The following is a 21,490-nucleotide window of genomic DNA, read 5'->3' as shown; positions in this document are numbered from 1 at the left end:
ATAAACCCTGAAAGTTGCAGTGCCACATCACCCTTACAATGTAAAGCGATGAGGAGGCAATCTATGGGCACAGACTTTGTGTCAAACAAAGGCTTCTGATGTCTAAACTATAAGTCTGATCACTTTCAAACCTGTATCAATGGATTTGCAACAAAATTTCCTACAAAAATATGATTTTTAAGTGTAAGATTTGGCCAAAGTCATGGGATTTATGAAGATATTTCACTAAAAGATTTTCTCTAAAATCCTGCTCTCCAACTGCTGCTGGTGATGTCACTCCCTCAATGCTGTGAAACATTCTGCATAACACACTCATTATAAAATCACAGGAGGAGCAAAAAAAGACTTTACAACTCACACTAATATCTCAAAAACAGTAAAAGATAGAAAACACATTTAAATTCAAGATTTGTAGGTCAAAGTCTCGTGATTCATGTAAAATTCAAATGACGTTTGTATCTAAAACTATGTGGAAACAGTAAATGTTCAAAAAAGAGTGGGTTAGTTCGCACTCTCTCTTCAAATATATGAGTATTTTTCTGTGTCCAGCTGCAATTCCTTATTGTCTCTTTACACCTGACAGTACACATTTCAATCAAACTTTCAAAATAAAAGCACACCACACTTGTAAGAAATATCCCTCATTTTTAAAAAGCAAAATGATCTGATCCTGATGGGCCAGAGTGCAAGGTCCCAACCAACACTGCTTGCAGCTTTAATTAGGGCCTGAGCCCCAAAGGGGCAAAGACCCTATTGTATTTCGTGTGTTTGTTTGTTTCTTTCTTCTTTATTATTCCACCACTTAAACCCTTAATTTGACCCCCTAAACATGTTCAAAAACTCACCAAATTTGGCACGCACATCAGGTCTGGTGAAAAATTTGATAAAATGTAAATATAAGTGCCAAAATATACTCTATAGCGCCACCTATGTTTCTAAAATGGCTGCCACGCCCTGTAGGAATGTTGTAGAGAGATCAAACCGAAACTCAATTATTTGTCTCAACAAGATCTACAAATCATATCCTGACACCCCTGACCTAGATCCAATAGGAAGTCCACAATACACCCATGAAAGTATGACTTTGTGCCAATTTTGGACCTTGACTAAACGCTATCTCCTCCTAGGGCGTTAATGGTATCAGCTTCAAACTTTAATACATGACTTATCACACTGTGCTGAACAGAAGCTATTAAAAACTTTGTAATAACTCGAATGGTTTAGATATTATAAGCCCCGAAAATTGAAGTGCCTCAGTGCACCTTACAATGTAAACGGATGGGGAGGCAATCTCTGGGCATGGACTTTGTGCCAAACTGAGGCGCCTGACATCTAAACTATAAGTCAGACCACTTTCAAACCTGTATCAATAGAGTCACGATGAAAATTCCTACTAAACTGTGAGTTTTAATGTGAGATTTGGCCAAAGTCACGGGATTTATGAAGATATTTCCACTAGAAGACTGCTCTGAAATCCTGCTCTCAATCTGACAGGGAGAAGGAGGGAAGAAAGGCAGGGGATGGGTGTGACAGTTGAATGTAGCAGCAAGGTCTATATACTTACAGTACATTATATACAAACTTTGTATGAACTTTGGGGTTATTATCATTTATTTTATTTTACAATAATTGTAGGTCTTACATGTATAATCAGTAGTGGGGATGACCTATGAGAGGAAGGTAAAAAATGGAGTGAGGGTGACTGTGAAGTGATAAAGTGCAGTAGAAAAATAAAATCATAACTAAATTTTGTAGCTCTGTACTGCAGTTTTTCCTTTATTAAGGCCCGAGCACCTAGCAGTTCGCTCACACTCTCCCTTCAAATATATGAGTATTTTTCTGTGTCCAGCTGCAGTTACTTATTGTCTCTACACACCTGACAGTACACATTTCAATCAAACTTTGACCAGGTGATGTGGGTTAAAAGTCCTTACTTTTCTAAAAATAGACTTGCTGAAAATTAGGAAGTTAATTTCTTTTATACAGAAACTCATCCAAAGTTTTCAATTTATTTGTTGAAATTAAAGTGAATGGGCGCAAAACTTGCATAATTTTGATGACACAGGGGTGAGCAAGACAGACATGTCTCACCCTGCAGAAAATTCTCATCCTCACGCCGTTGAGATTTAATGTTTCGCCATGACAGAGGCGTTAGATAAGAGTCCTGGCCTGAACACGTCTACATGACAATATTCCATCAGTGATGCAAACCGGCTGAATAGCGCCCCCTACGAAATTTAGGCAAAGCAGCCCCAGCAGCAGGCAAAATAGTGGACAAAGAAAGTGATATTTATCTCCTTCTTGCACTGTCTGAAAACAGCCCAGGTCTGAAGACATCTACATGCCCGTGACAGAAGCCCTTCGACTGTGCCGCGGCCCGACCTTCGCAGAGGTGCGAGGGCCCATTCAACGCTGTTTGCAGCTTTAATTATACTTACTTTGCCTGCGCAAAATACTACTTTAAATTTCAGCATCTTTAAGTTGGAGCTATGCTTTATGTATTACTATTATGGGGTTGTAGTTTTCTGCAGTAATATAATTATATGTCTGTCTGTCTCTGTCAGTAAGTTTTGACACCTCTATTTCTCCATTGAAAAGCCTTCAGTTTGTCTGTGTTTGGAGTAGTTTGTCTGGTCGAGACATGTTCTCCATCTCACATTAGGTAATTTTGACATTTTTGTGGTGAATGTCTTTAAGGTTCAAATTTATGTAATATTTTATGTAAATCCATTTGCACATTTGATGTGTGTTTCACATTCTGTAATATGAATGATTTCCCATTTCCATTTGACATCAAATAGGTGGTGAGTTACACTTTATATCATTAACCTGACTGTGGGGACTTGGAAAGGAAGTGGTGAAGTCCATGACTGTCTGAGATGTTTGTTTCCTCTGATAGATGCAAAAAAATGCATTAAAAGTTTCTGAATTACATGAATGACACTGATATTAGAGAAATAATACAATATAAATCTATTTGTTAGCCTGCCCATAAATTTATAACTGTCTCCTACTGTTGATCTGTTGTTGTATTGAAAATAAAGATTTTTTAAAAATGTGTCTGATTATAATTTGCAAGTGCTCAAATCTTCGGTAATACTGTGTAAAAGTTATTTAGACCAACAGTTTAATTTTAATTTTCACTTTAACTGTACTGGGTCAGGAAACCCTTTGTAATGTTGGAGGTGTGGAAATGCTCTGGCAGCTGTTTCTCTGTGGTGACCTCACAGCTGAGACATTTCAGAGTTATGTTGCGCTCTAGTGGTGATATAGGGAAAGACACACTCTAAACCTCAGACTCAATGTAAGCCTTCATGAACAAATCAAAATTTGTGGTACATGCCTTTGTTTTTTTTTTTTGTTTTTTTTGTAATAGCAGTGTAAACTTTTTCTTTTATCCTCACATATTTTGACAACTGATAAAAAAAGTAAATTCATGCTTTCCAGGTGTCAGGGACGAGCCTCACTTGAGTGTTTCTCAAAACTTGGGACAAAACCTTTAAGCCTACACATCTGAATATTTGAGGTATATGCAGGTATGACGTAACAGGGAGACCTCTTAAGCAGGTTTTCAGGAGAATTTTATTTATTAATTGAAGGTAAATAGAAATACTATTAGAACAAATGAGAACAAAAATGACAGTAAAAAATATAGTTGCCCCTCTGGACAAAATGAAGTTCACCAAATGAACAAAGATAAATAAAAAAATATTTGACCTTATGTACAGACAGGAGATCCTTTCTGCACCTACTGTATGTGACACATATGAGAGCTGTGACCTCCAAAAAAACATGTTTTACAAATCACCAGTGAAAAGATGATCTATCAACAATTCATAATTAATTATCAACCTGTAGATGATGTGGAGACAAACTTTGACTGAAGTGAACACATTTAGCCAAAAACAGATCATATAACCTTAGAGAAGATGTATACTGCCATGTAGACAAATCAGTTCTTCCATTTTTGCGATATGAAATGAAACACATCCATCAGTACCACAGGTAAAACCCTCATTAATCTTCTAACACCAATAAGCCGAGAATTAACAAATACCTTACAATCAAATTAACATTTATCATCCGTATGTCTAATACAGGACATTTGAATATGGCAAATTTATAAGATACAAATATAAGCTCTAAGAAGTGTTATTGCTTAAATATGTGAGTTCCAATGAAAGGTAGTATCTAAATATCATCTAAATATCTAGTATCTAAATATTCAAAAATGTATTTATGTTGTGTAAAATTGTGGAAACATTTACAAATTTATGTTTAAAAAGAGTTACAGCTGTTACTTGGAGTGGAGGAGCAATGTGTGTTGGAAGAGTAAAACATAACTCACAGATATTTACACTTTGGTTAAAGTGGGAGAAGTTGGTATGCAGTGTTCAAACTATGGGAGCAATAACAATGAAACAAACAGAAAAACAAAAACATTAAAAATGTTGTTTTCAATCATGGCCTAGTGCAGAATCTCCATTAGTGTTTCTGAAATGCAACTGTCAAACTAATTGTTAGTGAAAGCATGAGTAGTTGAACATTTAAAGTTTTAAATTTGACTCATGTTAAGAGCAGAGGTTAAAGTGCTGAGTACCATCATGTCTCCTATAAGTTGACTTAATGCTAATCATCATCAAAGACAGTACATCACATGACTAACTGACATGAAATTGATATCTGAAGACAAAAGATGTCCCACTGGAGTAACGTTGTGGCTCTTTGGTGTCTGGTAGCTGCTGCAGTGATTCATCTCCACCAAAGGTTTGAGGAAACAGCTGGACAGCAGCATCAGTTCTCTCCAGATGTTGTTACTCCTGCAGTGGAGGATTCACATCAACATTAATGCTTCTATCAGCTCTCAGATAATCTTCACAGATATCATTCTTCACTGCATCCACTGACGACCTGAAACTCATAAATCTGATCTATGAATTCACACTTTAGTTTGATGTATCCTGTGACTTTCTGACGAGTCCTGTGATGTCACATCTCAATATTCATTAAAACAAGTTTTGTTAATGAACATTTATGGTGCAAAATAGAATAAAATATTGAAGCCACAGCATCTTTATTTGAGTTCACTATTCTCCTCTAAATCTTTACTGGAAAGCTGCAAAGACAGAGTAACAAATAGAAAAGGACCTGGAATTATTAGTGGTCATATTATACAGTATTTGATTTCATACTATATGCAATATGTTTGATTTTGGTCCAGAATGTAAAACATTCAATCATTATTACAATAAAACCTCAGTGTCAGCTGTTTCCTGTAACTATACTGGATCACTTGACTGAGAAATTCTGTCAAATCAGACAAACAGTTTTTTAACAAAGACAGACTTTCAGTATATTTATGAGAGTATTATATCAGTATACTGTAGCTAGTTTCAGGAGGAGCAACAGAGAGATTCTTCATACAGTATCTGCACAGTGTTGATGACATGATGAAATACTCACTGTGATCAGTTAAGAGCTGCATCTTTGACCTCAGAAATTTCAAAGGATGATGAGTCTGAAGCTATAAAAGAAAAACAAGGTGTCAGTAATTCAATTCAAACGATTAACTGCATTTATTTGTACAGAGAGAGAGAGATAAACTGACATAATACTCACAGTTTGCAGGACTGAATCCTGAAATACAGATGAGAGATTACAATACTTCAAAATGTAAAATGTCAGAATTTTGAAAGCAAACAAAGAAAACACTAATAAATGTTTTATAGAAATATTGTATTAATTTCACTGATTTCTGCTTTTCAAGCCACTGAACATCAGCCAGGTTACACTGTTATTTGTTGTTAAAATGACTTGATGATGAGTAAAAGTACGGTTGTCTCTCACCATTATCTCTCCTTCTCCAGATGAAGACTCCAGTGATGCAGACTGCCAGGAGCAGCAGCAGTCCTACAACACCTCCAATAACAGGACCAGCAGGGAACTCTGAGGGAGAAACAGGAACCAGAACAACAGTTCCATTTTGTTCTTACTGTTTAATAAATCTTATTTTCACATACAAACAGTAGATTGTCTTGTGAGTAATCCCATGACAGTGCAATAAATAAAATACAAGTAAAGTAAAAATGTGGTCTAGCATTTTGCATGTTGTGTTTCTTTTTTCTGAAATTATGTTTTATGTTTAATTTGGTTAGATTTGTGACAGACCTGTGCTCCTAATCATTTGCTGGCACACCACTAGATTTGAACTGTTTTTTGTTGCATTCACTAAAGTAATTTTTAGTAGGTCATGTGCATAATGTAACAAGTAAGAAACAATATTTATTTGAATGAGCAGAACAGCAGTTTTGTTTGTTAACCCTGTAATTAACTAACCTTCAGCTCCAGAAAGTCAAGATTGTTTCAAACTCATTCAAATTGTAAAATCAGAGCTCAGGTTTAACATCTTCTAAATGTTCATGGCAAAGTACATGTATACATTAAATAAACATTGTAAAGTCAGTATTCCAGTCTTACCCCAGTTGGTTCTGATCACTTTTTTGTCCAGTTTGGTGACGATGTCGTTCTTTGCACCAGAGAGATGAAACACACATTCGTACCTCCTCCAGTCTTCAGGTGTGACTGATGAAAGGTTCAGGTCAACACTCATCTGGAAGGATCCATCATGGTTGGGGAGGATCTCTCCATGTTCCACATCCTCATGAAGCTCCTCTCCATCTTTCCTCCAGAACATCATGGCTCTGTAAGGGTGGAAACCTGTAGCGTGGCAGCTGACTGGAGAGGAGGGAGTCTTCTGGAGGAGAAACACTGAGGGAAGCTCTGGAGAGATAAATGGTGAGGGGTGTGGGAGAGAGGTTAGAAACAGAAGATGCATTTAAATATTGTTGTGTCCATGAAACTACATCAGGTCATATGATTCTACCTATTCTCAGCAGAGAGCTCTTCCCAAGGTCCAAATATCTCTTCACAAACTCAGGGCACTGCTGGGTGAAGAAGTAGTTACGCCATTCATTGTGAGCTCTATCTCTGTCCCACTTGTGTTTGGTGATGACAGCTTGTGGTTTTGGAGCGATCCATGTCAGTGTCTTCAGGTCAAATGCTATGAAGTCTTCTCCATCATAACCAAACTGAGCAAAACCATTAACCTCTCCAGTCTCATCATCCCATTCACAGCCAAACATCCTCTGGAAGATGTGGACACCTGAGAGAGAGACAGAGTGCAGAGTGAGATCCCACAGAGGGTTACAGGTGGCTGGAGCCTATGTGAGGCTGCATTTTAGAAAATGTCAAGGAACATGTGGAAGAGTCACCTCTTCATTGCAAGACCAACACACAGAAATACACAAACTGACATCAAGGGGTCAAACTTTCCAACCAAAACGTACTTGACCTGCAGTTTTTAAGCATCCAGATCAAACCAAACATGACAAGAAGGGCAACACACACACACACAGGCACACACACACACACACGCACGCACACGCACACACACACACACACGCGCACACACACACATGCACACAGACACACACACACACGCACACACACACATACACGCACACACGCAAACAAGCTCACGCACACGCGCATGCATACACACGCACACACACACACGCACGCATACACACACACACACACACGCACACACACACACACCATGATTCAAATGTAGAACCCTTTTGCTCAGTTTTTCAGTGAATTCAGCACATAGCTACCAGGGAAACTATATATAATATTAATATTGACGACCCAATTTGAAAGAGTCCCTCACATTACATGGCTGGTAATAGACGGAGGGATATGAGTGAAGAATATATGCACATTTAGTGAACTGTGTATGTGTTTGGACATGTGAACATGTGAACATGTATGTTTATAATGCAAAACAACACAACTTTACATTTTGACAGTATTTTACTTACCTTCAGTTTGGTTCAGTTGCTGGTTCAAAATGTCAATGTGAGCTTTGTATTTATGTTGGTATAATAAACACTCCTGAGTGTACCACTCCAAGTGTTGTGGATCATCTTCAAACATTTTTTGTGCCCAGTCCTGTTTGGCTTCTGGTGTCTTACTGATGCTGTCACAGTAACCCCATTGAACTTCATCAACCAACGCAACAACCACAAAATCTGGGAAGTTTTTGACTGCAGAGGATGTTGTGAAGAAAAACTTCAGCGAGTGTTTCACTGTAAGAGAAAGAAGTTTTAAGGGTTTTTAAGTTCATTTTTTATAATCATGCATTTATGTATACTTGTGATAATAACATTTAATTACATTCAATATTTTGCCCAGCATGAAACCTCAGACACACAAAGTTAGTGATGAGCTGGTGATGAAAGTAGAACATCTACCAACCTAAGAGCCAGATATTATACTTGGAATGATTGAGACTAAACAAAAGCTAAAAGGAGAGTGAATATTGACCTTCCATTGGCCAGGCAGTTAAAAACACAACTCAAAACATAAATGAATGCTGGATATGTTAATAGGCCATGTTTTGTTGGCACATTTGTCATAATGACTAAGACAGCTTTATTAACCTTACTGATCATCATTTTATGTAAGGTTAGTAATGACTACATATACATTCAAGTGTAAATCTAATCAAAATGTTAAATCTTGATATAAATATCTGTACACTGCTATGAGATTCCTGAAAGTGGAACAACATATGGTGAGCAAAGCATATGAATTACAACTATTTATCAGTGTTTTCTCTAATTTGCCTTATTTTGCTTGAATAATGAAAAATATCTTAATCTGTAGAAAGTTTGTTATTTTATTATATTATTTAATTTGATTAATTACATTTAAAAAAAAATCTGATCTGTGTTTAGTCAGTCTGGTGGAAAAAAACAAAACAACACTGTACAAAACTGATGAAATAATTTCAGAAATGTGACTTTGGTGAATAATGTTTAATGACATCAGTATAAAAAACCTCAAAGCAAGAGGAAACAAAAGCCAACTAAATCAGGCCTAGGTCAGTGATGATTACAAGATAAAGAACTCATAATTGCAAAATAGTTTTCTGATGAATTCATATTAACCAGATACTTCTTCTCAATGATGAGGTAAATATCTTCAACATAATATAGCTATTAGTTATACATTTAATCCTACTATAGGAGATGCTACATTATTATGAGAACAAATTATTTGAAGAAAATATCTCTCCAGTTTTTTCTGCTCTTAATGCAATGTGCCTCCATACCAATCAATATAATTTATTGACTTGAATCAATAATTAATCAGCAGTGACCAGACATGTCAAAATCTGAGGTATGTTAAGCTCTGCAGTAAATGTACAGTTATATTTAAAAGAGATATTGCAATATGATAAAAATTTGTGAAATTGTGCTTTACTACATGATGCTGATACATTAAGCTGCAGTTAATAGTCTAAGTGAGAATCATTACACTTAATGAAAGACCAACATCATCTGAAGCAGAAGGTCATACTCAAGTATCTCCTCTTGTGTCACATAGACTCCACACATGCAGTTATTAAAGTGTTAATACATTTTTTTAGACATATTTGGAATATCTGTAGTTTTAAAATATACTGAAACATGGACTAGCCCATGATTTATGCCTTGGCTTATAGTTTTCACATTATTATGTTATAAGTTAATGTTGTATTCCTGTCTTGCAACACTCTTGTAATCTACAGTACAGCACTGGCCATTAGAAGGTGTAAATGTAATGAGAATATTACTTTGAAATCACAGTTACAGTCACAAAGGTCCTCTTATGAAACATTAATTCATTGGTGTCATTCACTGTGTATTTAAAACAAATTCAGATACAAAATGTAAAAACTCATTTATTAAAGTAATACTTGAGGTATGTGCTTTGAGGTTTCAACTTAATTCTTTTTCTGTGAATAATTATATTATTATAACATATTATATCATAATAGGCCTAGATTATATTATACTGCAGTACAGAATCTATAATCTGAGTTTACAGCATGAGTAAACATTTGTTACAGTTTTATTTTTTATATTTAAATTCATTTCAATGAATGACACTGTTCAATAAAGTCAAAGGAAATAATCCGACACACAGCCAGATGTTAACAATATACAGAACATCAGTACTGTACAGAAACTGTTATTTCTGCAAAACCCCAAATATATTCAGCTTCAGTGACACCTGAACGGCATTATTGGTTAGATTCATAGATTAATTTAACACGTTTCAGACCTGAATTAATCTCATTAATAGCTGTATTTCATTGGACATCTCAATAGTTTATGTAACAGATATGAGAGAGAAGTAAAAGTAGAGAATACAGTACTAGTCAGAAGTTTGGACACACTTTCTCATTCAAGAGAATGGGAAGACCTCTCACAAGTTTCACTTGTTAAAAGCACAAAAAAATGAACTAGCAGTGAATAGACATGTTTAAATCTGAAGTATGTTGATCTCTGCAGTAAATGTGCAGTTTATGAATAGGGTGCAATTATATTTTAAAATATAAATATAACTGCTGAAATAGAAGTTACATAACTATTCAAAAAAGATTATTCAGTTACCTGGAGATGCAACATGGCAAAAGAGAAGCAACAACATGAAATCCTTCATCTTGATTTGATACAGACATTAAAAAAACACTGTGATGGAAGAAAGACTGTTAACAGTGTGAACAGTCAAATGAAATGACCAATAGAAATTATAAATAGCTGTGCATCATGTGTTACCAGGAGGAGTAAATTCAATATCTGACTGGCTGATCAGATTCAACAGGAAAATGCAGGAAATGTGTTTTTTTGTTTTGTTATTTACAAGAAGTTTAATAACATGTAGTGACATGAGCAGCTGTTTAAAGTCATATAAGACAATTTATTCAATGAGGCAGTTTAAAGTGTTTTATAACCCGACTGTGGGGGAGGAAGTGGTGATGGTGGAAATGCTCTAGCAGCTGTTTCTCTGTGGTGACCTCACAGCTAAGACATTTCAGAGTTTTGTTGCCCTCTAGTGGTAAAATAGGAAAAAACACCCTCTGAGTCACAAGGTTCAGTGTACTCCTTCATTAACAAATGAAAATTTGCGGTATGTGTGTGTATGTGTCTGCAGTAGTGTAAACTTTTTCTTTTATCTTCACATATTTTGACAGCTGACATTTTTTTTTAAAGTAAGCTTCTGCTTTCCAGGTATCAGGGACAATCTTCACTAGAGTTTTTCCCAAAACTTTGAACATTTGAGGTAAACACAGGTATGATGTAACAGGACTCTTAAGCAGGTTTTCAGGAGAATTTTATTTATTAATTGAAGGTAAATTTAAACACTATTAGAACAAATAAGAACAAAAATCACACTAAAAAATGTTGCAGCTACTCTAGACAAAATGAAATTCACCAATAAATAGATGATTGATTAACAATTCATGATCAATTATTATTATCTTGTAGATGAAAACATTTAGCCAAAAACAGATTACATGACCTTAGAGAAGATGTATACTGTCATGTAGACAAATCAATGTTTCCATTGTTGCGATATGAAATAAAGTGCATCAGTCAGTACCACAGATAAAACCCTCATTAATCCTCTAACACCAATAATGTGAGCATTAACAATAATGTTACAATGACATCAACATTTATTATCTGCATGACAAATACATGACATGTGAATATGACAAATGTATAAGATACAAATATAAGCTCTAAGAAGTGTTATTGCTTTAATACGTGAGTTTCAATGAAAGGAGGAGTATCTAAATATTCAAAAATGTATTTATGTTGTGTAAAATAATGGAAACATTTACAAGTTTATGTTTAAAAAGAGTTACAGCTGTTACTTGGAGTGGAGGAGCAATGTGTGTTGGAAGACTAAGACATAACTAACAGATATTTATACTTTGGTTAAAGTGGGAGAAGTTGGGATGCAGTGTTCAAACTGTAATCACAATGAAACAAAGAGAGAAACAAAAACTGTTTTTATTCAATCGTGGCCTAGTGCAGAATCTTCATCAGTGATTCTAAAATGCAAACTGTCAAACTAATTGTTAGTGAAAGCATGAGTAGTTGAGCATTTAAAGTTTTAGGTTTGACTCCAGCGTTAGAAGCAGAGAATAAAGTGCTGCATGTCTCCAATCATCATCAAAGACAGTACATCACATGACTCACTGACATGAACATGTCACATCTCAATATTCATTAAAACAAGTTTTGTTAATGAACATTTATGGTGCAAAATAGAATAAAATATTGAAGCCACAGCATCTTTATTTGAGTTCACTATTCTCCTCTAAATCTTTACTGGAAAGCTGCAAAGACAGAGTAACAAATAGAAAAGGACCTGGAATTATTAGTGGTCATATTATACAGTATTTGATTTCATATTATATGCAATATGTTTGATTTTGGTCCAGAATGTAAAACATTCAATCATTATTACAATAAAACCTCAGTGTCAGCTGTTTCCTGTAACTATACTGGATCACTTGACTGAGAAATTCTGCCAAATCAGACAAACAGTTTTTTAACAAAGACAGACTTTCAGTATATTTATGAGAGTATTATATCAGTATACTGTAGCTAGTTTCAGGAGGAACAACAGAGAGATTCTTCATACAGTATCTGCACAGTGTTGATGACATGATGAAATACTCACTGTGATCAGTTAAGAGCTGCATCTTTGACTGAAGATGGATCAGAAGATGACGAGTCTGAAGCTATAAAAGAAAAACAAAGTGTTTAATTTAAACTATAAACTGCATAGAGAGAGAAAGAGAGAGAGAGAGAGAGAGAGAGAGAGAGAGAGAGAGAGAGAGAGAGAAACTGACAGAATACTCACAGTTTGCAGGCCTGAATCCTGAAATACAGATGAGAGATTACAATATTTCAAAATGTAAAATGTCAGAATTTATGAAAGCAAACAAAGAAAACACTAATAAATGTTTTATAGAAACATTGTATTAATTCCACTGATTCCTTGTTTTATTTTGAAAGGTAAGAGAGTAACTCTTTAGCTGGAGGTCACGTTACTGAACATCAGCCAGGTTACACTGTTATTTGTAGTTAAAATGGCTTGATGATGAGTAAAAGTATGTTTGTCTCTCACCATTATCTCTCCTCCTCCAGATGAAGACTCCAGTGATGCAGACTGCCAGGAGCAGCAGCAGTCCTACAACACCTCCAATAACAGGACCAGCAGGGAACTCTGAGGGAGAAACTGGAACCAGAACAAAACATTCACAGTGCATCAAGGGCATGCCAATGCATTTTTAATATTTTCACCTATAATAATGTATGATAATCATACATCATTATTGACGATCATGTTTCTTATTTTCATCCCCTTAAAACACAGGACTTTCCCCGTCGTGACACACAGACAGTTTGGGAATCCTGTGAGAGTTTTCTGCTGAGGAAACTTATTATTGTCCAGGATGTGCAGAGTTGTTAATGTGAGTACAGCAGCTCAATTATACTGTCAAAAGCAGATGATGTCTCTTTCTAGGTGAAATTAATGTTACTGGACATGTTGATGTGATGGTTTAATTTGGCATCACAATAATTCATACAATGACCATCTGCAGGTGAAAACCACCTTAGTGCTTCAGACCTCTGTGTGTCCATCCTGTGTCTATGTTGTACTTGTTCACTGTCTTTGTTGTATTACACCTTTTGTGTTTATGTTATTGTAATACTAAAGCTTTGTTCTTTATGTTTTTCATCCTGTCATCTTTGAGTTGATCACCCTGTCCTCCCTGAAAGCTCTTGCTCTCTCCTGCATGGTCACATGTTTCCTCAGATCAGCAACAGTTCTAGTTTGTTCTTACTGTTTAATAAATCTTATTTTCACATACAAACAGTAGATTGTCTTGTGAGTAATCCCATGACAGTGTAATAAATAAAATACAAGTAAAGTAAAAATGTGGTCTAGCATTTTGCATGTTGTGTTTCTTTTTTCTGAAATTATGTTTTATGTTTAATTTGGTTAGATTTGTGACAGACCTGTGCTCCTAATCATTTGCTGGCACACCACTAGATTTGAACTGTTTTTTGTTGCATTCACTAAAGTAATTTTTAGTAGGTCATGTGCATAATGTAACAAGTAAGAAACAATATTTATTTGAATGAGCAGAACAGTAGTTTTGTTTGTTAACCCTGTAATTAACTAACCTTCAGCCTAAACCTACGTTTAATAAAAAAATATAGTAAAGTCAGTATTCCAGTCTTACCCCAGTTAGTCCTGATCACTGCTTTGTCCAGTTTGGTGACGATGTCGTTCTTTGCACCAGAGAGATGAAACACACATTCGTACCTCCTCCAGTCTTCAGGTGTGACTGATGAAAGGTTCAGGTCAACACTCATCTGGAAGGATCCATCATGGTTGGGGAGGATCTCTCCGTGTTCCACGTCCTCATGAAGCTCCTCTCCATCTTTCCTCCAGAACATCTCGGCTCTGTGAGGGTAGAAACCTGTAGCGTGGCAGCTGACTGGAGAGGAGGGAGTCTTCTGGAGGAGAAACACTGAGGGAAGCTCTGGAGAGATAAATGGTGAGGGGTGTGGGAGGGAGGTTAGAAACAGAAGACGCATTTAAATATTGTTGTGTCCATGAAACTACATCAGGTCATGTGATTCTACCTGTTCTCAGCAGAGAGCCCTTCCCATAGTCCAAATATTTCTTCACTAACTCAGTGCAATGCTGGGTGAGGTAGTAGTTATACCATTCATTGTTGGCTCTATCTCTGTCCCACTTGTGTTTGGTGATGACAGCTTGTGGTTTTGGAGCGATCCATGCCAGTGTCTTCAGGTCAAATGCTATGAAGTCTTCTCCATCATAACCAAACTGAGCAAAACCATTAACCTCTCCAGTCTCATCATCCCATTCACAGCCATCCATCTTCTGGAAGATGTGGACACCTGAGAGAGAGTCAGAGTGCGGAGTGAGATCCCACAGAGGGTTACAGGTGGCTGGAGCCTATGTGAGGCTGCATTTTAGAGGTTGAGGAACATGTGGAAGGGTCACCTCTTCATTGCAAGACCAACACACAGAAATACACAAACTGACATCAAGGGGTCAAACTTTCCAACCAAAACGTACTTGACATGCAGTTTTTAAGCATCCAGATCAAACCAAACATGACATGAAGGGCAACACACACACACACACACGCACACACACACACACACACACACACACACACACACACACACACACACACACACACACACGCACGCACGCATACACACACACACACACACACACACACACACAGCAAGGCCAAGATTCAAATGTAGAACCCTTTCGCTCAATTTTTCAGTGAATCCAGCACATAGCTACCAGGGAAACTATATATAATATTAATATTGATGACCCATTTTGAAAGAGTCCTTCACATTACATGGCTGGTAATAGAGGGAGAGATATGAGTGAAGAATATATGCACATTTAGTAAACTGTGTATGTGTTTCAACGTCTGAAATATGTCTGTTAATAATAAAAATACATCTGTTTGCTATTCAACAAAAACACAACTTTATATTTTTACAGTATTTTTACTTACCTTCAGTTTGGTTCAGTTGCTGCTTCAAAATGTCAATGTCAGCTTTGTATTCATATTGGTTTAATAAACACTGCTGCGTGCACCACTCCAAATGTTGTGGATCATCGTCCCCCAGTTTTTTTGCCCAGTCCTGTTTGGCTTCTGGTATCTTACTGATGCTGTCACAGTAACCCATTAGAACTTCATCAACCAACCCAACAGCCACAAAATCTGGGAAGTTTTTGACTCCAGAGGATGTTGTGAAAAAAAACTTCAGCGAGTGTTTCACTGTAAGAGAAAGAAGTTTTAAGGGTTTTTAAGTTCATTTTTTTATAATCATGCATTTATCTATACTTGTGATAATAACATTTAATTACATTAAATATTTTGTCCAGCATGAAACCTCAAACACACAAAGTTAGTGATGAGCTGGTGATGAAAGTAGAACATCTACCAACCTAAGAGCCAGATATTATACTTGGAATGATTGAGACTAAACAAAAGCTAAAAGGAGAGTGAATATTGACCTTCCATTGGCCAGGCAGCCAAAAACACAACTCAAAACACAAATGAATGCTGGATATGTTAATAGGCAATTTTTGTTGGCACATTTGCCAAGATGACTAAGACAGCTTTATTAGCCTTACTGATCATCATTTTATATAAGGTTAATAATGACTACATATACATTCAAGTGTAAATCTAATCAAAATGTTAAATCTTCATATAAATATCTGTACACTGATATGAGATTCCTGAAAGTGGAACAACATATGGTGAGCAAAGCATATGAATTACAACTATTTATCAGTGTTTTCTCTAATTTGCCTTATTTTGCTTGAATAATGAAAAATATCTTAATCTGTAGAAATTTTGTTATTTTATTATATTATTTAATTTGATTAATTACATTAAAAAAAATCTGATCTGTGTTTAGTCAGTCTGGTGGAAAAAACAAAACAACATTGTACAAAACTAATAAAATAATTTCAGAAATGTGACTTTGGTGAATAATGTTCAATAACATCAGTATAAAAAACCTCAAAGCAAGAGGGAACAAAAGCAAACTAAATCAGGCCTAGGTCAGTGATGATTACAAGATAAAGAACTCATAATTACAAAATAGTTTTCTGATGAATTCATATTAACCAGATACTTCCTCTCGATGATGAGATAAATATCTTCAACATAATATAGCTATTAGTTATACATTTAATCCTACTATAGGAGATGCTACATTATTATGAGAACAAATTATTTGAAGAAAATATCGCTCCAGTTTTTTCTGCTCTTAATGCAATGTGCCTCCATACCAATCAATATCAGTTATTGACTTTAATCAATAATTAATCAGCAGTGAACAGACATGTCAAAATCTGAGGTATGTTAAGCTCTGCAGTTAATGTACAGTTATATTTAAAAGAGATACTGCAATATGATAAATATTTGTGAAATTGTGCTTTACTACATGATGCTGGTACATTAAGCTGCAGTTAATAGTCTAAGTGAGAATCATTACACTTAATGAAAGACCAACATCGTCTGAAGCAGAAGGTCATACTCAAGTATCTCCTCTTATGTCACATAGACTCCACACATGCAGTTATCAAAGTGTTAATACATTTTTGTTGCAGGCAGTTTTGGAATATCTGGTTTTGAAATACTGAGACATGATGTAGCCCATGATTTATGCCTTGGCTTATAGTTTTCACATTATTATGTTATAAATTGATGTTGTATTCCTGTCTTGCAACACCTGAGTCAGTCTCACAGGTAATCTACAGTACAGCACTGGCCCTCAGAAGGTGTAAATGTAATAAGAATATTGCCTTGAAATCACAGTTAATGTCATAAAGGTCTTCTTATGAAACATTAAATCATTTGTAGAAAATCCTCCTTCCTGCCCAGTCCTAGGTGGGCGGGATTTATTCTCAACCTAACGGGCCACACCTGAACTGATAAGAAGCCTGGCTCAGTCTCTCCCTTTGTCTGCTGCAGCATGCTGACCTCTGTGTGATATTAGCTACCTTCTCCAGTTGACTGTGCACCTGATGCATAATTTGAGTAAGTTAAGGAAGTGTATTGTAGTTATTGCTGTTTCTGTGTTCAATAACCAAACAAGTGCTTTGATTTGTGTTTGATTTATTATAGTACTTTTGCTTACTGATTATTGTTTTCATTTGCCTTTTAGCCTTTAAATCGTCTGTGAAAGTCAACTATTTAAGTGGAAATCCTGTGAACAAGACAATAAACCGTTGAACGGCTCTCATCTCTGGTCCTCATACTTTAACTGGTGGGCCAACGCAGAGTCTCTTTAAATAACTCAGCTACCACAAAGTCAAGTTTCCACAACATTGGTGTCATTCACTGTGTATTTAAAACAAATCCAGATACAAAATGTTAAGACTCCTTTATTAAAGTAATACTTGAGGTCTGTGCTTTGAGATTTCAATTTAATTCTTGTTCTGTGAATATTATGTTGTTTTAACATATTATATCATATTACGCCTAGATTATATGACATTATACTGTATTATATTATTTGTAATCTGAGGTTACAGTATGAGTTAGATTAATTGAACAGTCATCCAGCCAATCACAGCCGTTTGACCAATCCACCAGGCCAGGGAAGAGTAAACAGTTGAAGTATAGAAAAGTTACGTTTGTGCATTCAGCAACGATGCTTCTGTTACTCACCGCTGGCTGTGATAACAGATTAGAGAATAATAGATCAGAGGTATGAAACAGCTATTTAACTAGTTAGTAATGTAGAATTTTCTTTTGTAACTTTGTCTTGTTATGTGACGTCTCAACTCAGCTAACATCACTGAACATAAATGAAATAAACTATCCTAAATGTAAGCCAGGTGGCAAATTTGGTTTTTAAAGTCACTTCTATTGTCGTTTTTAAATAGTCATAGACAAAGGTGAGCATTCATGTTTAAGATGTGTAACATCTGTCTGTCTTATAGCAATGTGTTGCCTGCCTTATGGTAAAATCTTATCGACCAAATTAATGTTTATTAGCATGCTAAACGCTAATCGTGAGTTAAACTAATCGCTAATTAGCCACAATGATGGACGGACTTTGGCAAGAATATGTACAAGTTACCTCTGTGTCCAGAATGTAAACTCACATAGTTCATGCTGTTTTAAGCTAAATGTCAAAGGAATATGTTGCTTTAGACGTCATAGTTTGACTCCTTATGTTAGGGAGTAATGTGTGTTTTGCATTTAATATAAGTTAGAATGAGCTATAGTTTGTATTGTGTATTAAAGCTAGACCACAGTAATATTACTATTTATTATTGAGCTTAAAAAGGGTTCAGATAGTTGTAGCTGTGGCCTGTGAGAGCTAGTTTCTCACTCTCTGCACTCACTAGCCTCAAATCACCTGCTTATGTGATTTTCTCCTGTTAGCTTTGAGGAAGACTTCAGATGAAGAGGGACCACTTCTTCCCTGTGGCTGTTGGAGAGGAATTTGCACCTGCTGATACAAAACCCCCTGGACAACTTTAGATATTTAATTTCCCAATTAAAGACAATTAAAGGTCCCCTTTGGATTCCTACTAAAAGAGACACTTTTTTAAAGAAAATTGAAGACAGTTTAGGTTGTGCTAGTCCATGGACTCAGAAATGACTCTTTACTGATACTGATTTGTTACCAGCGTTCAATTTGTTATGCATCTATAACCATCCATTTCATTTTAATGGAAGTGTAAGTTTCCTTTAATTTCATGTCTATAAGGTATGTGAGGAAGTAGGATAAAGATACTCTGTGATTATCTTAAGTATCATAAGCATAGCTATGCTCCAGTACAGCAATTCATACAAATAACTGGATGTAAGTAGTAAACTGCTATGAGACCCTAAATAAATTCTGCTCAGTTGTTACACTCATATGGTCGCAGTAATTATTTTATGGTAAGCTGAAGCAGTGGTTACAACTACAGTAGTAGAAAAAATGTTTAAATACATGGCATTCATTTTGATTTGGCATGTTGAGACTTGAACACTGCTTGAATAATAGTCTTGAATAATAAGAGACCCATGGCAGGTATGCGTCTTGTTATACCCCCGCAGTGATACGCGCCTGTCTATAAAGGATTTGTAAATAATTTATTTACCATCGCTAAAGCCATTGATTAAACCCTTTATAATGAACGATTTATCAAAAATGACACGGGTAAAGCTTGATCTAAACTGCGTAAATTTGAAAATGAAAGTGAATTGTATCACGTTAGGCCTCTCACTAAAAAACAAACGAGTAATTTTCGACAACTAAATGTTAAAAAAAATGCGTTTTTAAAGTTAATCTCACCTGAAAGTGTGACAGGAAAGAAAATGAGCAGAAAAACAAGCTCCATTGTCTTCATGGCATGACTTTTTGGGAAGTCTAGTGATCGCTGCAGTAGACAAACCAGTCGCCGTTTTAATTTTGTTGTGCGTCTTCGTGTGTTGTGTGGGAAGGTGGAACCAAAGTAGACCAGTATCATATTGCACCTGATGCGTGAAGGTGTCCAGCCCACCGACTATCACTAATCTATACAGACACACATTTGACCCTTGAAGCAAATGTAATAATTACACATATTTGACAGCTGAAAGTACAAAACAAAATGATCTACAAGTTCACTGATTCACAATAGTGTGCATTCGGTGATTTAATAAGCACAGTGGGGCGATTTTTACAATTGTCTGGATTTATAGTGGATAACTGTTCTGAATAGCCTGATTTGGGACATCAGTTATTTTACTTTGATTAGTACGACCTGAGAGGGCCCACCTGTGTATCGCTAAACAGGCATATACTATAGGCTACTGCACATATCTCGGTTTGAATTATCCTGGTGTGGATCAAAATATGACCTTTGCATATAAGAGGAGTACTACTACTAGTAAGTAGTACAACGGTGAGTGATGAATAGATCCCTGCTTGTGTTGTATTAACTGTCATGTGTACATCGCCAAGTGAAACTGTAACATCGTAACATTGATTGATTCTCCAGTGTGTAAAATGAAAATAGTTTATAAAAATGCAGATCATATTACATATTCAGATTAATTGTTTTGTCTGACCAACAGTCAAAGACCTAAAGATGTTGAGTTTACTGTCACTGGAAACTGTGGAATTGCAAATATTCACATTTCAGAGGCTGGTACAAGAGAATTAATAGTTTTTTAGTTAAAAAAATCACTTAAATGTTTAATCAATCATCAAAATTGCTGCCAATTAATGTTATGTCAATCAACTAATCAGTAATCATCTAATCATTTCAGCTGTAGAGTTATGCCATGTATAGTGGGGGACAACAGGGGCCCAACAACAAACCTTTGCCTCAGGGCCCAATAGCAGGTCAATCCTCCAAGTGGAGATGTTCAAAACTGACACTCTTTTTAAACCTTTTAGACAAACTGTAATCATATTGTTCCAGAGGGTTTATACAGTTTGTGCTGCACCGCACTAAGATGAATATAAAATATAAAAAAGCAACTATTTCAAGGTCACAAAAAACCCAGCAAAAAAAAAGTCTTTCTGACTCGTTTGTATGAAGGTCATTTGTTGTGTATCTCTGTTTTGAGTTTGTAGTTCTCTGATGTTTAGCCTTCAGTTAGTGTGTGTTTGGTGTAGGTTGTCTGGTTGAGACATGTTCTCCATCTCATATTGAGTAATTTTGATATTTTTGAGGTGAATGTCTTTAGTTTTCCAATTTACTTAACTGATTTTTTCCCCCTAAAAGTAATATTTTACCTAAATCTATTTGCAAATTTTATGTGTATCACATTCTGTAATATAAATGATTTCCAATTTCCACTTGACATCAAATAGGTGCTGATTTTAAGGGTTTATATACACTTTATATCATTAACCTGACTGTGGGGACTTCAAAAGGAAGTGGTGAAGAAGACTGAGTGAGATGTTTGTTTCCTCCTGTAGATGCAACAATTGTGTTTCTGAATGACAGTTTCTGCTGTCATCAACACAACACTGACATTAAGGAAATAAAACAGTAAATTTAT

General features: G+C 35.8%; 2 protein-coding genes across 3 annotated transcripts in view; both read right to left on the bottom strand.

The window, feature by feature from the left end:
- LOC137198329 (major histocompatibility complex class I-related gene protein-like) overlaps window positions 1-21,490 on the bottom strand; it is a 197,444-nt gene that overhangs the window by 12,519 nt on the left and 163,435 nt on the right. The window contains exon 1 of one of the 2 annotated variants that reach the window (XM_067612080.1): window positions 19,791-19,956. The exons of the other annotated variant lie outside the window; for it this stretch is intronic. Within the exon in view, the coding sequence (XP_067468181.1) occupies window positions 19,791-19,845 (55 nt within the window). The 5' untranslated portion in view covers window positions 19,846-19,956. Of the gene's footprint in view, window positions 1-19,790; window positions 19,957-21,490 lie in introns of those variants that run through there. 2 annotated transcript variants of the gene reach the window in all.
- LOC137198513 (major histocompatibility complex class I-related gene protein-like) lies at window positions 6,410-8,516 on the bottom strand. Its single transcript, XM_067612397.1, has 4 exons — window positions 8,510-8,516; window positions 7,884-8,150; window positions 6,884-7,162; window positions 6,410-6,780 (listed from the first exon to the last, which is right to left on the bottom strand). The coding sequence occupies exons 1-4, from the start codon at window positions 8,514-8,516 to the stop codon at window positions 6,410-6,412; spliced, it is 924 nt and encodes a 307-aa protein (XP_067468498.1).

Source organism: Thunnus thynnus, chromosome 15, assembly GCF_963924715.1.
Source record: "Thunnus thynnus chromosome 15, fThuThy2.1, whole genome shotgun sequence".
In the NCBI taxonomy this organism is placed as follows: Eukaryota; Metazoa; Chordata; class Actinopteri; order Scombriformes; family Scombridae; genus Thunnus; species Thunnus thynnus.
This window is presented reverse-complemented; position numbering and strand designations above follow the sequence as displayed.